The sequence below is a fragment of the Carassius carassius genome, chromosome 4 (assembly GCF_963082965.1).
Source record: "Carassius carassius chromosome 4, fCarCar2.1, whole genome shotgun sequence".
Taxonomy (NCBI): Eukaryota; Metazoa; Chordata; class Actinopteri; order Cypriniformes; family Cyprinidae; genus Carassius; species Carassius carassius.
Window position 1 is genome coordinate 1,927,267 of NC_081758.1, and position 18,631 is coordinate 1,945,897.

The 18,631-nt window shown below is 36.7% G+C and overlaps 1 protein-coding gene across 2 annotated transcripts in view; it reads right to left on the minus strand.

Annotated features, from left to right (window-relative positions):
• Positions 1 to 18,057, minus strand: part of LOC132132302 (ephrin type-B receptor 4a-like) — a 48,493-nt gene extending 30,436 nt beyond the window's left edge. The window contains exons 1-2 of one of the 2 annotated variants that reach the window (XM_059544691.1): positions 17,550 to 18,057; positions 17,133 to 17,295 (exon numbers count right to left, since the gene is read on the minus strand). In XM_059544691.1, the coding sequence (XP_059400674.1) occupies positions 17,133 to 17,214 (82 nt within the window). In that variant the 5' untranslated portion in view covers positions 17,215 to 17,295; positions 17,550 to 18,057. Of the gene's footprint in view, positions 1 to 17,132 lie in introns of both variants that reach the window. The other variant, XM_059544698.1, reaches the window with a different exon arrangement.
• Positions 18,058 to 18,631: the final 574 nt, after the last annotated feature.

Consider the following 18,631-nt stretch of genomic DNA (forward strand, 5'->3'; position numbering starts at 1 on the left):
ATTGCATTTTTGGTTTGACCTGGCTGTTGGTCATTACTTATTGATGCTGGTGATGGGTTTTAATCAGGCATTCATTCAGACTTCCGTGCACATTTCTGGCCCTGGGGTTCTTGCTGTGGGAGCCGTGCTGGTCATGTGACCACCTGAAGCCATCGCACGGTTCAAAACGGCTTCAATCACAAAGATCCCTTGATCTAAAAATACTACCAAAGATTATATTCCTCTCTCTCTCTTTCTCTCTCTCCCGCCGTTATTCGTTCAAACTCCTTTCTTATCCTCATCTCTGAGGAGGAACACCTTTAATACTCTTTTCTTTTTTTCCCCATGACTGTTAAGAGTTTAGATGGAATCGATGCGTTTCTGTCTGTATGTATCTGGGTCGAGACTTGTCTTGGGGACTGGAAGCTTTCTGTTGGTTTAAACCTCAGAAAAGCATCATGGCGAGACAAAAAAGATGTTGTTTAAGCACATATGGCTGCTGGGGAACACTGACTATGCTCCAAATGTACATTACTTACTGTGCAGTATATACTAGTGTAATACATAAAACAGTCAATAACTTCACATTTTTGTATGATGCATTGCTGCTACATGATGACATCAGTATGTTAAATGTTTGTGTGAGTAAAATATATTTTTAAAAGTCTTGTTGAAATGGCAGTAGCAACCGGCTTTTCTTTCATATTGTGATGTACATCTAACTAAAACGGATCATCACAAAATAAATATGCAGTCTGGGGCTCTGTCCATTGACTGCTGATTGTCTGAAAGCGAGCACGCAGTTAATTGTAAGAAAGGGGCGGGGTTTAAGCAGACTAAATATTTGAAGAAATCATCTGAAGATCCAGTTAAGACATTTTGATTAAAAACCTGCATTGATGAAGATATCAGTGGATTAAAAAATGTAATAGGTTAAATGTTCATTTTATGCTGACTTTAAATCCAGTTTTATGCAAAAATTTCATAATTGTTAACTAAAACTAAAACCATAAAAAGCATTCCCATTGCTTGAAATAAAATAAACATTATCTGTTATATATATATATATGTATATATATATATATATAAACATGTTATTCCATCTAGTAACAAAGAAAACTTTTCTTATTTTTTATTCAAATTCAAAACTAAAATATAATAATTACATTTTATTATTCAAATGTATTATTTAAATAAAAAAATTCTTTCAAAATAAAAAAATAAAGTTTTTTTCATAATTTTATTTCTTATTTTTTGTCTATCTTAGTTGAAGTGCTAAAATAACTAAAATACATAGACATAAAAAATACAAAAACTGAACACAGAAACTATAAAAATTTAATTAAATTCGACATAAAAAAAAAAAATTTTGTAACAATTTAATACAAGGCTCTGTTTGTATATTCAGCAAGTGTAGTTTTTCGCAACAAACTATTTTAAAATGAGTATACTGCACAGAGTATACATACTGCAAGACTAGCACGAGTAGTTAACACAGTCTCTATCTGATTTTGTCTTGAGGACTGGAAGCTTCCTGTTGATGGTGTTCACCTCAGAATCACATCAATATTCAAATTAATACCCAAAAACCCATATTTGAGCGCGCAGAGCCTCCGGGAGAACACTGGCATGTGCTCTTTCTCACTCAGTGACTCCACACGTTTCTCTCTCTCGCTCTCATTATTCTCCCTATCACTTTTGCTTTCCCTGCTTTCAGATTTCACATTCCTTTCTTGCCATCCGTCCGTTTCCATTTCTCTTCTCAATAACTCCATATGTCCCCGTCACACTCTTTATCTCTGAGCGCTTCCCTCCATTGCTCTGATGTCGAGAGGCTGCGGACGGATGATAATCACCGTCCAGCTCCGAGAATCAAAGTGAGCGGCGCCCGGGAGGCCGGAGGAGAGGATGAAAGAGGGATGAGAGGGGAAGAGTGCTGGAGAGGGACAGAGAGAGAGAGAGAGAGAGGGATTGAGACAGGACGGATATCCGAAGGTGATTTCCCACTGTGAGTTGTGCTCCGAGTTCAGAGGAAAAACTGATTACAGACTCGTTTACATTAAACTACACATGCACACGGGTGAATCAAACCTGTGGAGATTATTCCCAGATCATAATTCATTCCACAAATCAATAAAAGATACAGGAAATTATATGTTGCATAAAAAAGGGAAGCATGCTTTTAGTTATTTTTTTGCATTGTTGTATCTCTAAAAATGTATTACTTTCAACCTAAACTCTCATTTGTGTAATGTTTAAAGAAATTCCTGTTATCATTACTAATAAAAAAAAAACAGATATTAATATTAAAATTAATAAACTCACAACTGCAATATGAATCAGGGTTATTTTTAATTAAAATGACAATTCTAAGTAGTAAAATTTCTAACTTAAAATAAATAAACTTAAACTAAAATAAAACAAATTCAACATAAAAGGTAAAAATACAAATACAACATACCAAAGTACATAAAATTACAGAAACGTAAATGAAAAATTAAATTAAATCTGTAAATGTAAAAACTAAACGTTAATTCTAAATATAAATAAAAATGAATAAATGACATGAATAAATAAATAATTATTATTTTGTTATTATAGTTAATCGTATTATTTTAGGTACTAATGGTACTATTTGTGTTTTGAAATATATTTTCATTATATATTGGTATTGGCGGGGGGGGGGGGGGGTAAATGTATAAATGCATAAACCCTAATGGTCCAAAAAAAAAAAAAAAGTTTTCAAAATATAATTTCTTAGTTTTTTTGTTTAATAGTTTTTTTATTTCTTTCTTTCACTTTTGTTGTTGATATAAAATATGACCTGGAGCTTCATCTGTGAAGTGTGTGTGTGTATGAACACCAGGTTCCTGAGGACTACGGTGTGTGTTGTGTGTGTAGATTATGGTCTGTTACGGTGTGTGTGTGTGTGTGTGTAAGTACACTGGGCCATATCCTGCTCTCTGCTCTATCATTACTTATAATGGGGCAGGAAAAGTGTGTGTGTTTGTGTGAAATACTGTGTGTTTCTCCTTATGGCTCGTCTAAAAAAAAAAATAGGTTAGACACAGCAGGACTCCAAAGTTGACACCAGGATTATCACTCACCTGACACACACACACACACACATCTGTCCATGAGTCCCTGGCCTGATATCATCAGTAGCGTCTGACGGCTGCTGTTTTGATGAACTAGGCTCCCGGTGGGCAATTTCTGCTCGTTTTTTTTCTTTTTTTTTACCCGTTTAATACAGTGGTCTCATTTAGACACACCGTACCACACGACTCTTACACGAATCTCACCGCAATCATCTGCAGCAAATTCACAAGCGAGACTCTTTTACATCTTAGCTGTGTCTCCTAGAAAGCAATGTGACTTCAAGTCTATTTTTGAGAAAAAGACCCCGATGGTCTCACGGGTTAAGTTACAGAGATCTTAATGTCTCAAACTGCACTCAGAATTGCCAACATACAAAGTCTGCAATCAAGAAAACAGAAATTCTTATATGAGCATTTGTCATAAAATTCTACAAAGTTATCTGAGGTGTGTTCAACAATTGTGTCTTTAAAAAAAAATTAAAAAGATCTGAGGAACGTGCCCTCCATTATCTCTCCTGAGCTCTGAAAGAGCAACTTCTGAGCAGTATAATGTTCCAGTGGGTTAGGAAATAAAAGATAATAACACGAGGCTTTCGTGACAAGAGTTTGACCAGGTGTGTTCACTATTCAAAAGTACTATTCAAACAAGTCTCTTGTGCTCACTACAGCTGCTTTTGTTCAGTCAAAAATACAATAGACAGTATTACTGTGAAATATTATTACAATTTGAAAGAACTGTATTATATGTGAATATGTTGAAAACTGTAATTTATTTCTGCGATGCACAGTTGTATTTTCAGCATCATTCCTCCAGTCTTCAGTGTCACATGATCTTCACAAATCATAATAATATGCCGATTTCATGAATTTCAAGAAACATTTTTGATTTTTATCAATGTTGAAACAGTGTTGGAAACCGTGATGCACTTTATTCCAGATTCTCTGTCGAATATAAAGTTCAAAGAACAGCATTTATTTGAAATAGAAATCTTTTGCAACATGATAAAAGCCTTTACTGTCACTTTTTGAACAAACAAAAACTCTTACTGGCCCTGAACGGTTGAACGGTAGTGTGTGTGTGTGTGTGTGTGTGTACCTGGTACTTCCTTCATCATGAGGACCAAATGTTCGCACAACTATAGTAATACCAGTAAATTTCGTCCTTGTGGGAACATTTTTTGGTCCCTACGAGGAAACAATTTTTTCAATCTTCCAGAATGACGTTTCTTGAAACTGTATTTGTGTGTGTTTAGGTGTAGGGTTATTGTAAGGGGATTGAAAATACAATCTGTAAAGTATAAAAACCATTACGCCTATGGAATGAATCATAATACATGGAAACCTTGTGTGTGTGTGTGTGTGTGTGTGTGTGTGTGTGTGTGTGTGTGTGTGTGTGTGTGTGTGTGTGTGTGTGTGTGTGTGTGTGTGTGTGTGCGTGTGTGTGTGTGTGTGTGTGTGATTCAACAGTCTAGAATATTAATAATGGCGGACGTGACTGTGTTTGTGTCAGAGCATGTCAGCGCGTTTAGACGAGTGTGTGAGCGTCTCGTTCCTTTCTCACCTCTGCAGGTAAAGTGTATGAGTATTTGTCTGCTTCACGTCCTCTGTATGAGTGTGTGTCTGGAAAATCTCTGTGGAAAAATAATTGCTCAGAGGTTGCTTTTCAACATACGGGAAACTTAATTGTCAACACGATTCATTCAAATAGCAATTTTCACAATCGAATGGGACAACTGTTGATATACAGTAAGCTGCTGATATAAAATAAGAGAACAATCTCGTTTAGTCCTGAGAGATTCTGATGAGAAATGCAAAAGTCTCCATTTACTCTCAATTACTCGAAAAAAATTTTTTAGCAGAGGATTTTTTTTTTTTTAACTGTTATGTGACCTTGAGCTGATATCATGCCTTGAGTGTTTCCTGTGTGCCTCTTTAATTATAGACACACTTCCTCACTTTCTCTCAAAGGTAAATGACAGAAGACCAGACCTGGGCTACAATTAGTCTTTCACTTTAATTAAGGAAAAGAGACAGTGCCAATTACTGAGAGAGAGAGAGAGAGAGAGAGAGGAGAAAGTGAAATGAGGGGGAGGGATGGAAAACAGAAAGAGGGTGACTAAATGAGGACAAGGAGAGCGAGTGGCAGAGGGGAGATGAAAGGGAAAACCGGGATTAGGACGAGACGGATGGAGATGAACACATAGTGAAGAGACATGAGCAGTTAATAGGAGTACTGTAGCGTGACGGCATGTTTGTGTGTCTGCTGGTTTATTACTGACACACACCTGGACTACAGATGCTCCTGAGTGCACAAAACCACACACACTCGCAAAATCGCTGTCTAAACGATTAGCTGGAGATTAAAATGGACCGTATTTCCTTTCTCAGTAAACATTCCAGGTCTCATTGGTTCATCTGCACACGTTATTCCAAAGAAAACAAAAGTTTGTCTTTCTAATCTTTCATCAAGCGCGATAACCAGAGGTGGAAAGTAACGAATTACATTTACTCGCGTTACTGTAATTGAGTAGCTTTTTTGTGTACTAATACTTTTTAAAGTAATTTTTTAAATGTGTAATTTTACTTTTACTTAAGTATATTTTGTTTGAAGTATTGTACTTCGCTACATTTTAAAACACATTAATTACTGAGTAAAAAAAATAAAAATAAAAAAAAGAAATCGCTCCCTGGAAACTACGTCAGTAAATAATGGGCAGGAGGGCAAACTGGCGCTAAAGTCACAAGAAAGATGCAGACGGACAAAACAGGCGTTAGTGGTGCAGACACCGCTGAAAACGAAACCCCGTCATATTCTGAAGTTGAACTCGAAGGAAATGAAGTGAGCCCCTGGCCATATGTATGCTCTATTATGCAGTGTAAGCTGTACTTGCCTAGGAAGACCAAACTAGCAGCTTATAAAATCTCGACAAGACATCAACCCTTCGCAAGAATGTAGAGGTAAGCTAAATAATTCGTTGCATTGGTGGTTAAAATGAAGCTTTGACATTTTAGCAAGAGGTTTTGCACAAATTAGCTAAAAAGACCGTGGTGAGGAGTGTGCTATTTTTGTTTTAATGATGTGCGCGCGCATTTATAGTGCGTTCTTTCACTGTGTGATTCAGTCTCCTAAAATGCATTTAGAATGATCACAAAATTGAAGATATAGGGGCAGAAAATTCACATAGTTATATAATTTCATATATTAAATCAAAATCACACAAAGAATGCCATCTTTTCCTCCAAAAATCATCATGAATATATACATACATATATATATATATATATATATATATATATATATATATATATATATATATATAACAGTTCAGTAAACAAGTTAATTAAGATACTTGCGTTTTAGACACCATATTGCCTTTTTTAGCTCTATTTCTACAACAGAAAATAATTCCAAACACAGCCACCAAAGCACAGTTTTGCGTCTCTGAGCATCAACCGTTTAAATGATTCGGTTCAGTCGCAATGACTCACTTATTAACAGTGACTTGCTGACACATACTGGTCATTTTAATTTCACATTTAAAGTATCTTTTGATTTTTTTTAAATAATTAATTTCTTATCATTTCAAATGAGTATTCAACATTTTATGTCTTGTATATCAAAACATTATTTATGCATTTGTAACTGCAGGTTAAATGCATTCTTGTCCTGCACTAAACAGTGTAATACATCTAAATGCCACGTCCGATGAAGCTTTTGCATTTCCTCTGTATTGAAAAGATGAGTTTGTTGATACTGATTTGCCAGATAACAGCCCAAATGTTTTATTATTCTAAATAACCGATTCCTTTAATTAAAAACAACTAGTTTGAGATTAATAGACCTATCCCAGGGGTGTCAAACTCAGTTCCTGGAGGGCCGTAGCCCTGCAGAGTTTAGTTCTAACCCTGCTCCAGCACACATATCATGTAGTTTTCCAATAAACCTAAATGATTAGATTAGCTGGATCAGGTGTGTTTAATTAGGGTTAAATCTAAACTGTGCAGGATTGTGGCCCTCCAGGAACTGAGTTTGACACCCTTGGCCTGTCCCATTTTGACTTCCTCCCACTGTTAAAATGTAACTAAGTAATTTTTACTCTGAGTAAATTTTAAATGAGCTACTTTTTACTTTTACTTGAGTAGATTTTTAGACTGGTACTTTTACTTGTACTTAAGTAAAATTTCATTAATGTAATGGTACTTTTACTTGAGTAGAATATTTTTGTACTCTTTCCACCTCTGGCGATAACTTATTCAGACTCTCAAATGACTTTCCGTTCTAGCTAATATCATCAAGCGATCTTACTTTTCTTTCCCACCAGACTGCATTCATATGTAACACTTACTTTTCACATGTACATCATTTTATGACGCATAACATCCTGCCTACAGTTGGATATCTTGTTTCACTGACAGATAACAGAAGTGTAACTTAACACTTTTTATTTGCATATTTTTACAAAGAGTTATTATTACGGAAATAATACACTTTAAAAGAACACACTTAAGTGTCAACAGAATGTAGTATTATCAGATGCTTAATTTCAATTTAATTATTAATTATTAATTACAATGTATTGTTTACATTTACGTGAAATGCAATTATCTTAACTTTAGATTGTTTTTTGACCCACTTAAGTAGGACTTATCTTTATATGTCATTTCATAATTACTGCTATTTTCATTGAAAAAGAGGACTTTTACGGTGAACTGAAATATTTTTTAAATGTTTTATTGAAACCTGTATTTCATAAATTAGAAATATTTGTAATTACACATTTGTAAATATGAAGTTGCAATTCGGTACATTTAAAATGCATTAACTTCGAATGTAATATCACATAACACACTACAGTTAAAATTATTATCAAATACTTTACATGTGCTTAAGTACGTTAGTCAACATCAAAAAAGTGCACTTCTTTAAAGAACAGCAAGAAATTATAAAAACATGATGTAAAATGTACTTAAGAGCAAACCTTTTAATTAAATTTTTTTTACAAAGTGCACTTTTAAAAGTGTATTTAAGTGTGTAAAAAAACATTTTACAGTGTGGTAATAATAAAGGGCACGACCCTAAAAATCTTTTCTTTTTCAGATTTTAACATGCCAAGCTAAAAAAAACACTAAGACTAAGAAACTTTTCACTAGTCGACCTCATTTATCAATTAAGTTTGACGATTCTTAGCTTCTACACACAAACCTTTTACAACATAAGCAGATAAGCCGACCTGCCTAACTCACTGAAAGCGCTTAAACATCTGCAGCTTGTACAGACAAAATCCAGCTTCTCACGCTGTCATATGAAAACAAGCTTAGTCTCTTAAAGAGACCACCATGAGAAATGATTTGCCCCTGGTACTATGCTGTCACTGAACCAGGGCATGTGAAAGGAAAGCCGACCGCTCCTAAGCCCACGCTAAACAAATGAACAACACTTCTCTCGTCTCAACTTGTTTACATACTTCATTTAGGCTGACGCATCTTTGAGTGTGGATTGGTTCCCTAGCAGACAGCCTATGAGCAAACGCATGCTAGACAGTGTTTGCACTTGTATTGCTGTTGGGAGAAAATGACAGAGAGAGAGACTGAAATGATTTGCAATTTGCACATACTTCTGTGATCTGATAGTGAAACAAGATATTCCTCAAGAAAAATAGTCTATGTAAGTATGCAAATGCAAAGGTGACAGTGGCATTGAAAGCATAAAGACTTTTGTATATATTTAACTTCCGTTATTGCGTTAATCTAGCATTAGCACACTTCAGTTCTTAAGGGGGAATCATTTTTGTGCAAAACTTTTTCGTAGGCCAACATGCAGGTTTGCATCACCTTGCTTCCCTTGACAAAAACCAAACAGGATTTTTCCACTGGCTTTTGGATCAGTGCAGAAAATAAGCTCTGTGACCATAAAAGTGAATGAATCATACACATTTTGTTCATCATGGTAATCTTCACAGATGAACACAACTTCTGATTAAGTCTAAAAACAATCTAAATGTGAAGCACCCATTTCTAAAAATACTTATACTATGTATTTACTGTGAATAACATAAGCGTTTCTGGCTGCATGAAGAAGTCACCAAATCATGCATACACACACACACTACTGTGCAATGCACTCAACTTGACCTTGCATTTCCTTTGATGAATAAACCAAAATATCAACTGATTTTCTGTAATTTCTAAAAGCTTTTATAAGTTAGATTGTTTACACAAAATTGGATAAAAAGCCCAAGCTAGTGTACTGTGCAGTATATAGTGACTCAACTTTCATTCCATAATTAAGGACTTCCTTTGCAATCTGTTGAGCTCTTGAGCTCTATTGATGAGCAGGCCATCACAGCTTTTATTATCATCACATCCCCATATGGCTACTCACACGGTACATCATGAACACACACTCACACACAAAAACTGACCCTTAATCACATCCACTCCAACACACACACACACACACACACACACTCATTGAGTAAGTGTCAGTGGGAGCCAGGAGGCGTGCTGATTTGATCGGTGTGTGAACAGAGAAAGCAGACTGTTCCTGTCTGTTGCACACACACACACACACACACACACACACATTGGCCCAGCATAACCCCAGCAGATATCTGATACATAATACACTCTCTGCATGACTCTCCTCTTTCAATCTTTTGTTTTCTCCATCTCCTTTCTTTCCTGATCCCTTAATTTCTAACCAAGCTTTCACTGAAATCAGACGACTTGAGCATGTTTGTGCTTACACAGAACAAATTTATGAAAATACATTATAATAAAGTATTATTTGACCTCTTCATTCATTCGTGAGTTTATATAGGAATTCTTTAGGGACAAATTTGTCCCCAGAAGTGAGCTTAATAAGACAAAACCATCCCCTTTGGGAACGTCCTAATGTGTCATATATTAAATGCTTTTGTTTTAATTAAATGGAAATGGGATATAGCAGTTATAATTAACTCTATGTAAATCATTTTGGCATGTCCTCATTCAGCTAAACAAATGTGTGTCCCAGTGGTAGCTTTTCTGCACTGTAAACAAATAACCTACATATATATATTAACTTTTGAGTCACAAATAAGATTTTAAATTACTCGAACCCTTTGCTGTGCTGGAAATCCTTTACCTAATTTGGTGAAACAAATGACAGATCTTTAAAAAACTAATTGTAAATTTCTCATTGTGCTAGATTATCACCAAATCTTTAATTTAATCTTTTTGTCAGCATGTTTTCATTCAATCAGCACATATTTTGTATTTGTTTTTTGTTGGAGCTGATTGATCGTTATTTTAAATAATTTTGGCAATATTATCACACATAATAAATTCACAGCATAAAGGGAAATATAAAAGCATTTGTTTTGTAACAAGATCGGACAGAAATCTCCAAAAATGTACCAAACTTATCAGAACATTTTTGGGAAGTTGTTATGCCCTGTGTGAGTAAATTTAGTAGGTTTTAGTCCAATGTGATAACATTAACTAGCATTTTCAGGAAAAAGCAAGTCCTCTATGAGTCAAAATGATCACAACACAAAATGAGGGCAAACTACCTCAAAGACCATCAGAATTCTCCCAAATGTTGTCAAACCCAGAGGTTTTGTTAAGAAATGTTAAGAGTTTGTGAGTGAAGTTTTTGTTGTTGCTGTCATTATTATTCGTTTTGGGGGGTTTTGCGTGTCAAGTGCTGAGGTCTATATTCTAAAATACACTTCTATATCCCAGATATCTTTGCTTTGTAATGTGATTGCACCTTCAGAAACAAAGATAGCATAGTTCACTTCACATACTAGTGAAAAAATGTGCTACACACAAAATCTGTAGTTTCCTTGATGAATGAGGCACTTTGCATTTAGTGAAAGAAAAAAAGTGGACAACAGTTAAGAGAACCTAAAATCTGAATACATCATGCGCTGAATTTTGAAGTTCTCTCAACAATTCCTTTTTCAATGTGTGTATTTAAAGGCAAACATGTCTGAGAATCACCCATAATGCAACAGCTTCTGTCAGTGGAAACAAGCTCCTATGTTTTTGTCTATGCTCACACTTCATCCGCTCCACACACACCTGACCTATTTTAAGCGCACCCAAACACCTTAGTGCAGATCTTTTAGTTATACGTGTTACATTCTCCATCTAAACAAAGGCATTTCAAGAGTATATTAGCCCTATGGTTTATCTGTGAATGCATTCATTAGGGTTATTAATTTTTTTTATAGTGTTTACTATGATTTTTCAAAGAAGAATGTGTACAACATTTAAGGCTGGTTATGGATTTAATTAAGAACCAACAAAAACGCAACCAGCAAGGCTGCATTGGGAGAAAATGGAGGGGATCGCGCAGGTACGCAAAGGATGGAGAGAGAGGGAAAGCGCAGAAGCAGGAGGCACGTGCTGTGAACTGCAGAGAAGATTAATGGCTTTGAACGTGCAGTCGCCAAAGGGGAGCAAGTGGGGGAGTGCAAGCTCCAGAGAGGCGCAGAAAAAGGATAGTTTTTTTGGGATAAGAGAGATCTCACACTGGGCCCTAATGGGGGAACTGACACGCGATTCAGACGAGAAAGCTTGTGCTCTGTTTGAAAAGTAGAACGTGATATATGACAAGATTAGTGGAAAGGTTCACATACCTTACTTGCAAACATTGCTCTGTTTATCTCTTCCCAAAACTTCCTGCAAAGCATGACGGGTTTGCAGATTTGTTGATGTATGTGATACGATTATTTGAGAAAATCGGTCAGGTAATTTGTTCATCCCATAGGCACATGAGTTGCAATGAATTAAAGCAAAATTAAATGTCATTAGAACTCTTGCATTAAAACATGGACAGAAACTCAGATGGCTACAAATGATAAACAACGTATCGGACTACCAAAGTTAACATATGTGTTACAGGAAATCTGTACATGTAGATATAGAACAATTGTGTGTATGTAATGTGTTGGGCAATTAAACTTTATTTTTGAACAGAATGAATTCAGGTGCGATGTCTTTGTATGAGTAGCTAATCAATAAACAGACAATCTCGTTTTGGTGTACTGAACATTACATGTCACACAACGAGTGTTTTGTGAAAGTATATTTCAGGAGTTGCTCAATCAACTGATACCAGGACCAGCAGTTCATTTCTATGAAGTATCTCGAGTCTTTTGTTGGTTTAGGAACAACATCAAGCACTCATATTTGTAACCCTAGTAAAACAACTGCCTCTAACTGCAAACTGAAGCCGATAGCCCCAAAATCCCTGAGTAATAAGAAAATTGTTCCAGGACCAACAAGGACGCTGGAACTCATTCTACTTGATAAAACTGTGTTAAAGGATTGGTTCACACAAAAATGAAAAACTCTGTCATCATTTATTCACCCTTGTGTTATTTCAAATCCATAAGGCTTTCATTTATCTCCAAAACACAAATGAAGATATTTTTAATGAAACCTGAGAGTTTGGGTTAAATGGACTTTCAGTGGAGGGACAGAAATCTCAGAAGATTCATTTAAAATATCTTCATTTGAGTTTCAAAGTTCATCAAAAGTCTTATGTATTTGGAACAGCAAGAGGGTCAGTAAATAATGACCGAATTTTCAGAAAATGTTTGAGTAAATTAGTGAACTAATCAGCATCATCACCACTGACTTCCTATTAGGGACTAATTTCACATAGTTTAAACTGAAATTATGTAGTCGACTAGTCTAAAAGTACAAAACCCTCAGAAGACAGTCAAAACAATATGTATATATGCAAATACATATTTCAAATGGATTACATATATACATATTGATTGCAATACAAATTATAATCCATTTGAAAATCCATACTGCATTTCATTAGCTCTGTACTTGTACTTTGCATAATGACAATAAAGTTGAATCTAATCTAATCTAAAATACTTAATCTACGAAACAAGACGTCAAATAATTCTAGACACCTTATCATCCAAATTGTTCTTATTTTCCATCAGATGGTTAAAAATGTGTAATGCTGACAGCAAAAAAAGGTGAGGACGGGATGAATGAAAACAAAAATTCACCCTCTGACAGCAGGTGGCGCTTTTAGACAAGAAGAAATACAGCGGTTACCATGTTTACCCCTGTAAACAAAGCAGCACTATTATGCATTATACAGAGATAACTTGATAAAAAAAATAAAAAAACTTTTCAGAAGAAAGTCATCTCCCTTTCATTCATAACGTTTCCTCCTTTAAACCGGTAAATGCACCACTTCTCCTAGTGAAAGTTTCTCCACGGAAAGTGACACGAAGAAAATGCATGCATGCATGCAAGGTCTGAGGGAAGAAAAAATTAATGTGTTTTTCATTCCACATTTCAAAATAATGTCTTTTTTTTCAACTAGTCGAAAAGTAACATCAACAAGCAGCAGCAGTTCAGTTTAGCTGACTATTCTTACAACACTAACTAGCTTCCACAAATATCTAAACGTTCATTAAACAAGATTAAACAATTTGTCAATGAGGTAAGAGCAACCTAAATTTAAGATTCTCTAAAAACATATTATGCCACATAATTTTACTGCTCAGCTAAAATCTTGTTTTAAAGATATGTAGTCATTTTACTAGAAACAAGACTGAAAACATCATTTATGCAGTGCATGAGGGTTGCCAAGAATCTGATCAGGGCTGTAAAGTGTCTCTAAATGGCTCTGTAAATCGGTTGGCCAACTGTTGGACGGGTGATTGGTTGGATTACATGAGCACGACATGCTTCTTCCAAACCTTTATTTTCAACTCTATTATGGAAATGTGTTACTACTCAAATGCCTGTCCACTTACAGAAATGACCCACTACATTATTGGAGTTCCTCCATCACCTGATCGGTTCTCTTCCTTCTGTGCTGATTGTGTCGGCCTCTGTAAGGTTAAAGGTCTCCTCTCATACTAAATGGTGATTCTCAACCACTTTTAGAGGCATGTAGGAGGGAATGATGGAGACAGAGAGAAAAAAGATGAAATGAGAGACTCTTAGGCTGTCAGCCCCTCATCCATCAGGGCGGTATTGACACTGATGCACTGGCTGAAGAGACATAAAACTGAGTCAGAGAGAGAGAGAGAGAGATAGAGAGATGGATAGAAGGAGAGAGGGAGGGAGCCCAATCCCAACAAGAGCCACTTGAGCACTGTTATCATCCTATCAATCTGCACAGTGTATGGACTGGCAACCGGGGCCATGCAGACAACAGTCAAAAAACAAAAAACACATGAAAGAATAAAAGTTGAAGAAGGATTCCTTCCACATGAGATCCACCATGCATACGCAACTGGAAGCTCTCTGGGTTTGAGACAAACATACTATGGTAACCCTGTAGAGAGTAAAGGTGCGGGATTGATGATTAGAGATGAGACGCAGAGCTACAGTTTAAATCTTCAAGCGGCTAAACACAGGATTAACAACCAAAGAGAGACTGAAGAACGGGGGAGAGAGGAGAGCGCTGCTTTAAATGCAAATCCCTGTCTTATAAAAATCAGTTCCATCTAATAGGATTTCTGAGGAGGGATGTGCATTTCTGCAGTGAGAGAGAAGTAGAGGAAACTTAAACACTTCCCCGAGCAAACTACAAAAAGAAGAGAGAAGAACAGAAAGCACTACACCATTTAACATTTATGAGTGTGTGCCGTTTTGAACATGCAACTACTATTCTTACTATTATTGTAATATGAATAATTTGCATAACAAGCAAATTTCCTATATGCATTCTTTATTTAGATGCCTTGCTAATTTTATGTATTCCATTCCAGACATAGCCAATAGATGACTGTGAGAGGAAATGCATGTGCGTATGACAGACACAGAGAAGAGTGACACAAATGAGACCGAGAGAAATAAGTGAATCGGTGACAGAAGTTGGAATGGATAAGCTCTTTCTTTTTGCTCCAGGATAACAGAAGACGGAAGACAGAAGAGTTCCCGAGCTCTGACCTCACATGAAAGCCAGTTACCTCTCTCTCTCTCTCTCTTTTAGCTGATATTTCCTCACAAAGGGAATTAGAGATCAGTGCAGTGATCCTCACAGATCTGGCATTAGTTTAATCTCACGCAGGGGTTTGAGTTACTACAGAATCAAATCCAATCTCCCCCCTGCTGCTTCTGTTACTGACTTCTCCATCTTAGTCTTTACAACTGCCAAAGCAACTCCACCCGGCCCCCCGCATCCCATCCTAGCGAATTATCAGGTACAGTTACACAATCGGGTCGTATCGATTTTAGCAATATTCTGGTATGAAACATGGGCCAAAATTAACACCTGCCAAAGGCAAGTAAAACCAGAAATAAAGAAATGCTATAGTTAAAGCATTCATGATGCAAACTAATTAAAACAGAGGCAGGGCCTAAAAACAGTCAAAACATGAGTGACTAGTCTTCACATTACTTTCAACATTTATAAAAAAAAAAAAAAAATAAATAAATAATGGCAACAGAGAGAATTTTCCCGATAAGCTCAATGTGTTAAGACACTGATGAACAGAAATCCAACAGAAAAGTGGTGAGAATTATAAAACACACGCCAACAAAGAGTTGATTCTAGTCATGAGTTAATTCTAATTCTATTCTAGTCTGTTCTAAAGCTGCTTTAACGGTAAGGGACAGAAAGATTTATTTGTAATCAATTGTTTCCTTTAATTGTCACTGAGACGTATTTTGAATATTTAAATATTTAAATTATTATAAATTATTTCGCGAAACCGGCTTGACGCAAGCGCTGCGACTTTTACAAAAAAACAAAAAAAAAGTTAAATGAAATGAGAATGCAACTACCCTACACATTAATTTAGTAATTCAAAGTACGGATCCAGTACATTAAAAATCCTAAATCTGAGCGTCTCTGTTCCGGATTAAACGCGGGGTCGCCTTCACACTTGAGAGCAAGATACAGGATTTCTGACACTCATCAGCCAATCACCGCGACAGAAATGCGCCAAAATAACTCATTAATAGGATCAAACATGTCGGTTAATTGATTTTGGCAAGCGGGGAGCAGGTGTGTGCACCTCGCCATATAATGTGGAACTAATCCGAATCGTCCGTCCTCCATCGATTAAGCAGCCTGCGGCAAACTGATAGACTCACAGCAGGCAGGTACAGTCACCTTTAGCCATCTGCCTACCTCTGACTGAAACCTCCATGAACAGCCATTCATCCTTCTATTGATCAAAACGACTATTTATTGAGGTTACTGGATGGAATGTCCCCTCACACTTCAGGACTCAAATTTCTATCGACCCAAGCCATCCATACATCGCTCATCCTCTTTGTAATTTAACATGTGCGTGTTACTTGAGCTCCACTTATTATGCCTCTGTTTGATCCACCCAACGGCGATTTTCAGAAATGAAAGAAGACAAAAGAATGCCTTAAGAATGAAATCAATGTTATTAAGTGCATAGTCTATAGTGATTACCGGAGCAAAGAAATTATATTGATTATTAAAGAGCTCTTTAAACTGAAAGCAACACTCATGTGAAAGCAGGGGCGTAGCAACCATTATAAGTGCATTTATTAAAAAATCCCACGTTGTTTCCACTTTAAATCCCCACTTTCTGAAATATAATTATTACTTTTAAAGTAAAACCCCCATCCTCCCGTTTGGAGGAGTCTCTTTGTAAAAACTGATTCGTTTAGGAAAAAAACAAAACAATTAAACAAACCCAGGCTATTCAATTGTCCTTTGCATCAATAAAGCTGAACAATTACGGCAACTACATTAAACAGAAGCGTTTTACAAGCCCTCAGTCTCACAGTGCACTGGTCACAAAAAAGTAATGCACAACTAGACCATGTATTGGAAAACAGATTCAGTCTTACTAGACAGAACCATGCTGCTAACTAGACATAAGATTCATGAATTCTTTCTCAGTAAGGGCCACTGAGCCGTACAAGCATGTAAAACAGAGGAATGGGCGTAATGTCCAGTCAAAACAATGCATAATGAATACAATAACACTTCTTCTGTTTGGTATATATAGTGTGTTATGACACTTTTATGTAACACATCTTTCTCTATAAGGAGTCAACAGGTAGTTTCTTTCAATAGAATGATGGGGTTACCTTCATCTGCCACAGTTCCGAGCAGCAACTCCAGCACGACCATAATCCAGAGCGCGCACACATTCCTGGAGAAGAGCTCCATCGTGGAATCACGCGCGCTTCACTGGGGACTGATTACAGAGATGGGCAAACAGTGCAACGGTTCAAGAGTCGTCAGCTGGGTCTGGCACCCATCAGGAACGAACAGTCGCTCAGGGAAGCCACCAAGTCATGAGAGAGAAAAACTTTCAACTTCAGACGAACACAGTTGAATTATACGGAGAAAAACATCTACTACTATATCAGTGAAGTTTGTTATAAAGATAGTGTGGGGGGAAATGGGGTTTTAAAAATAATTTATAACTTTCTATGCCAACTATGCAAAATGCTGCCCATATCTTAAAATAACACAAAACCAAACTAAATCTCACAAATGACCTCTCAATCTACACGCAAACATGTGCCAGTTTTGTCCCCCACACACACACACAAAAAGAAAAAGAAAGAAACGCCGCGCGCTCGCTGCGTGGAGCGCCTTTGTGAGGACTGCTGCTCACTCTGTCCTAGTTTTCCACTCAGAAACGGGGTGGTTTTTTAAAATCCAGCTAATATGACAAATCCACAGGCCACTTCAGTTACTGACAGCGCGGAAAGGAATTGGGTTTAAATCCCCTTCGCGTCCTCCTCCAGCGAGCGCGTTCTGACCTCCGTCAGTGGATCCACCAGTAGCTTTAAAAACATGAATATCCTGCGGAATATGAGCGATACTTCAATACGATCATACGCCAACTCGACGAGCGAACATCGTGTTGTTAATCCAATAGCGAATGCAGACAAATCGAGGAACGTTTCGTTAAAATAACCACGAAACATGCGTGGGAAATCTCGGCAGATCCTAGAAGTTGCTGCGAAGCGTTGCGTGTTCAGGCGCTCGCAGTGATGTGAGGTGCTCAAAGCAGTCTCCTCCTCTCAAAGCACCTCCTCTCCTCCACTATAGGCCAGTTCACCACGGCGGCCAACAATCTGGACGAACACTAGATGCGTGACGATGATATTTTGTCCATCCAGTTAGTCGGGTCGTTGATTGTAGGTTGTGTAAAGTTGGGTATTTGTGTCTCTTTAGGTTATGCATTACTGTTTGCACTGTCTGTAATGATTAACGAACTGTACAGACAAACCTTTAAACTGACTTTTTATTTTCTGTCAAAAAGTAAGTCCTGCACCCTTATTAAGAAAAAGGCAAATATTGAAATGCATTGCTCTTTTGAGGCATGCATGATTGGAAAAAAAAAGCTAGGAAAATTTTTTTAATTGTGTTTTCCATTTTTCAAGTCTGAAAATGTCATGGAAATCATTTGAGCATATCATGAATTATGCTAAATTATCTAAAAGTGATGTAAACTTATTGGTATAGCTAGAGGGTGCCTTGGAGTGTATACCTTAAAAGCACTGTACCGTAAATGATAATCATCAAGTTCCATGTTAAATCAGCTGATACCATCACTGTACCACTATAGTTC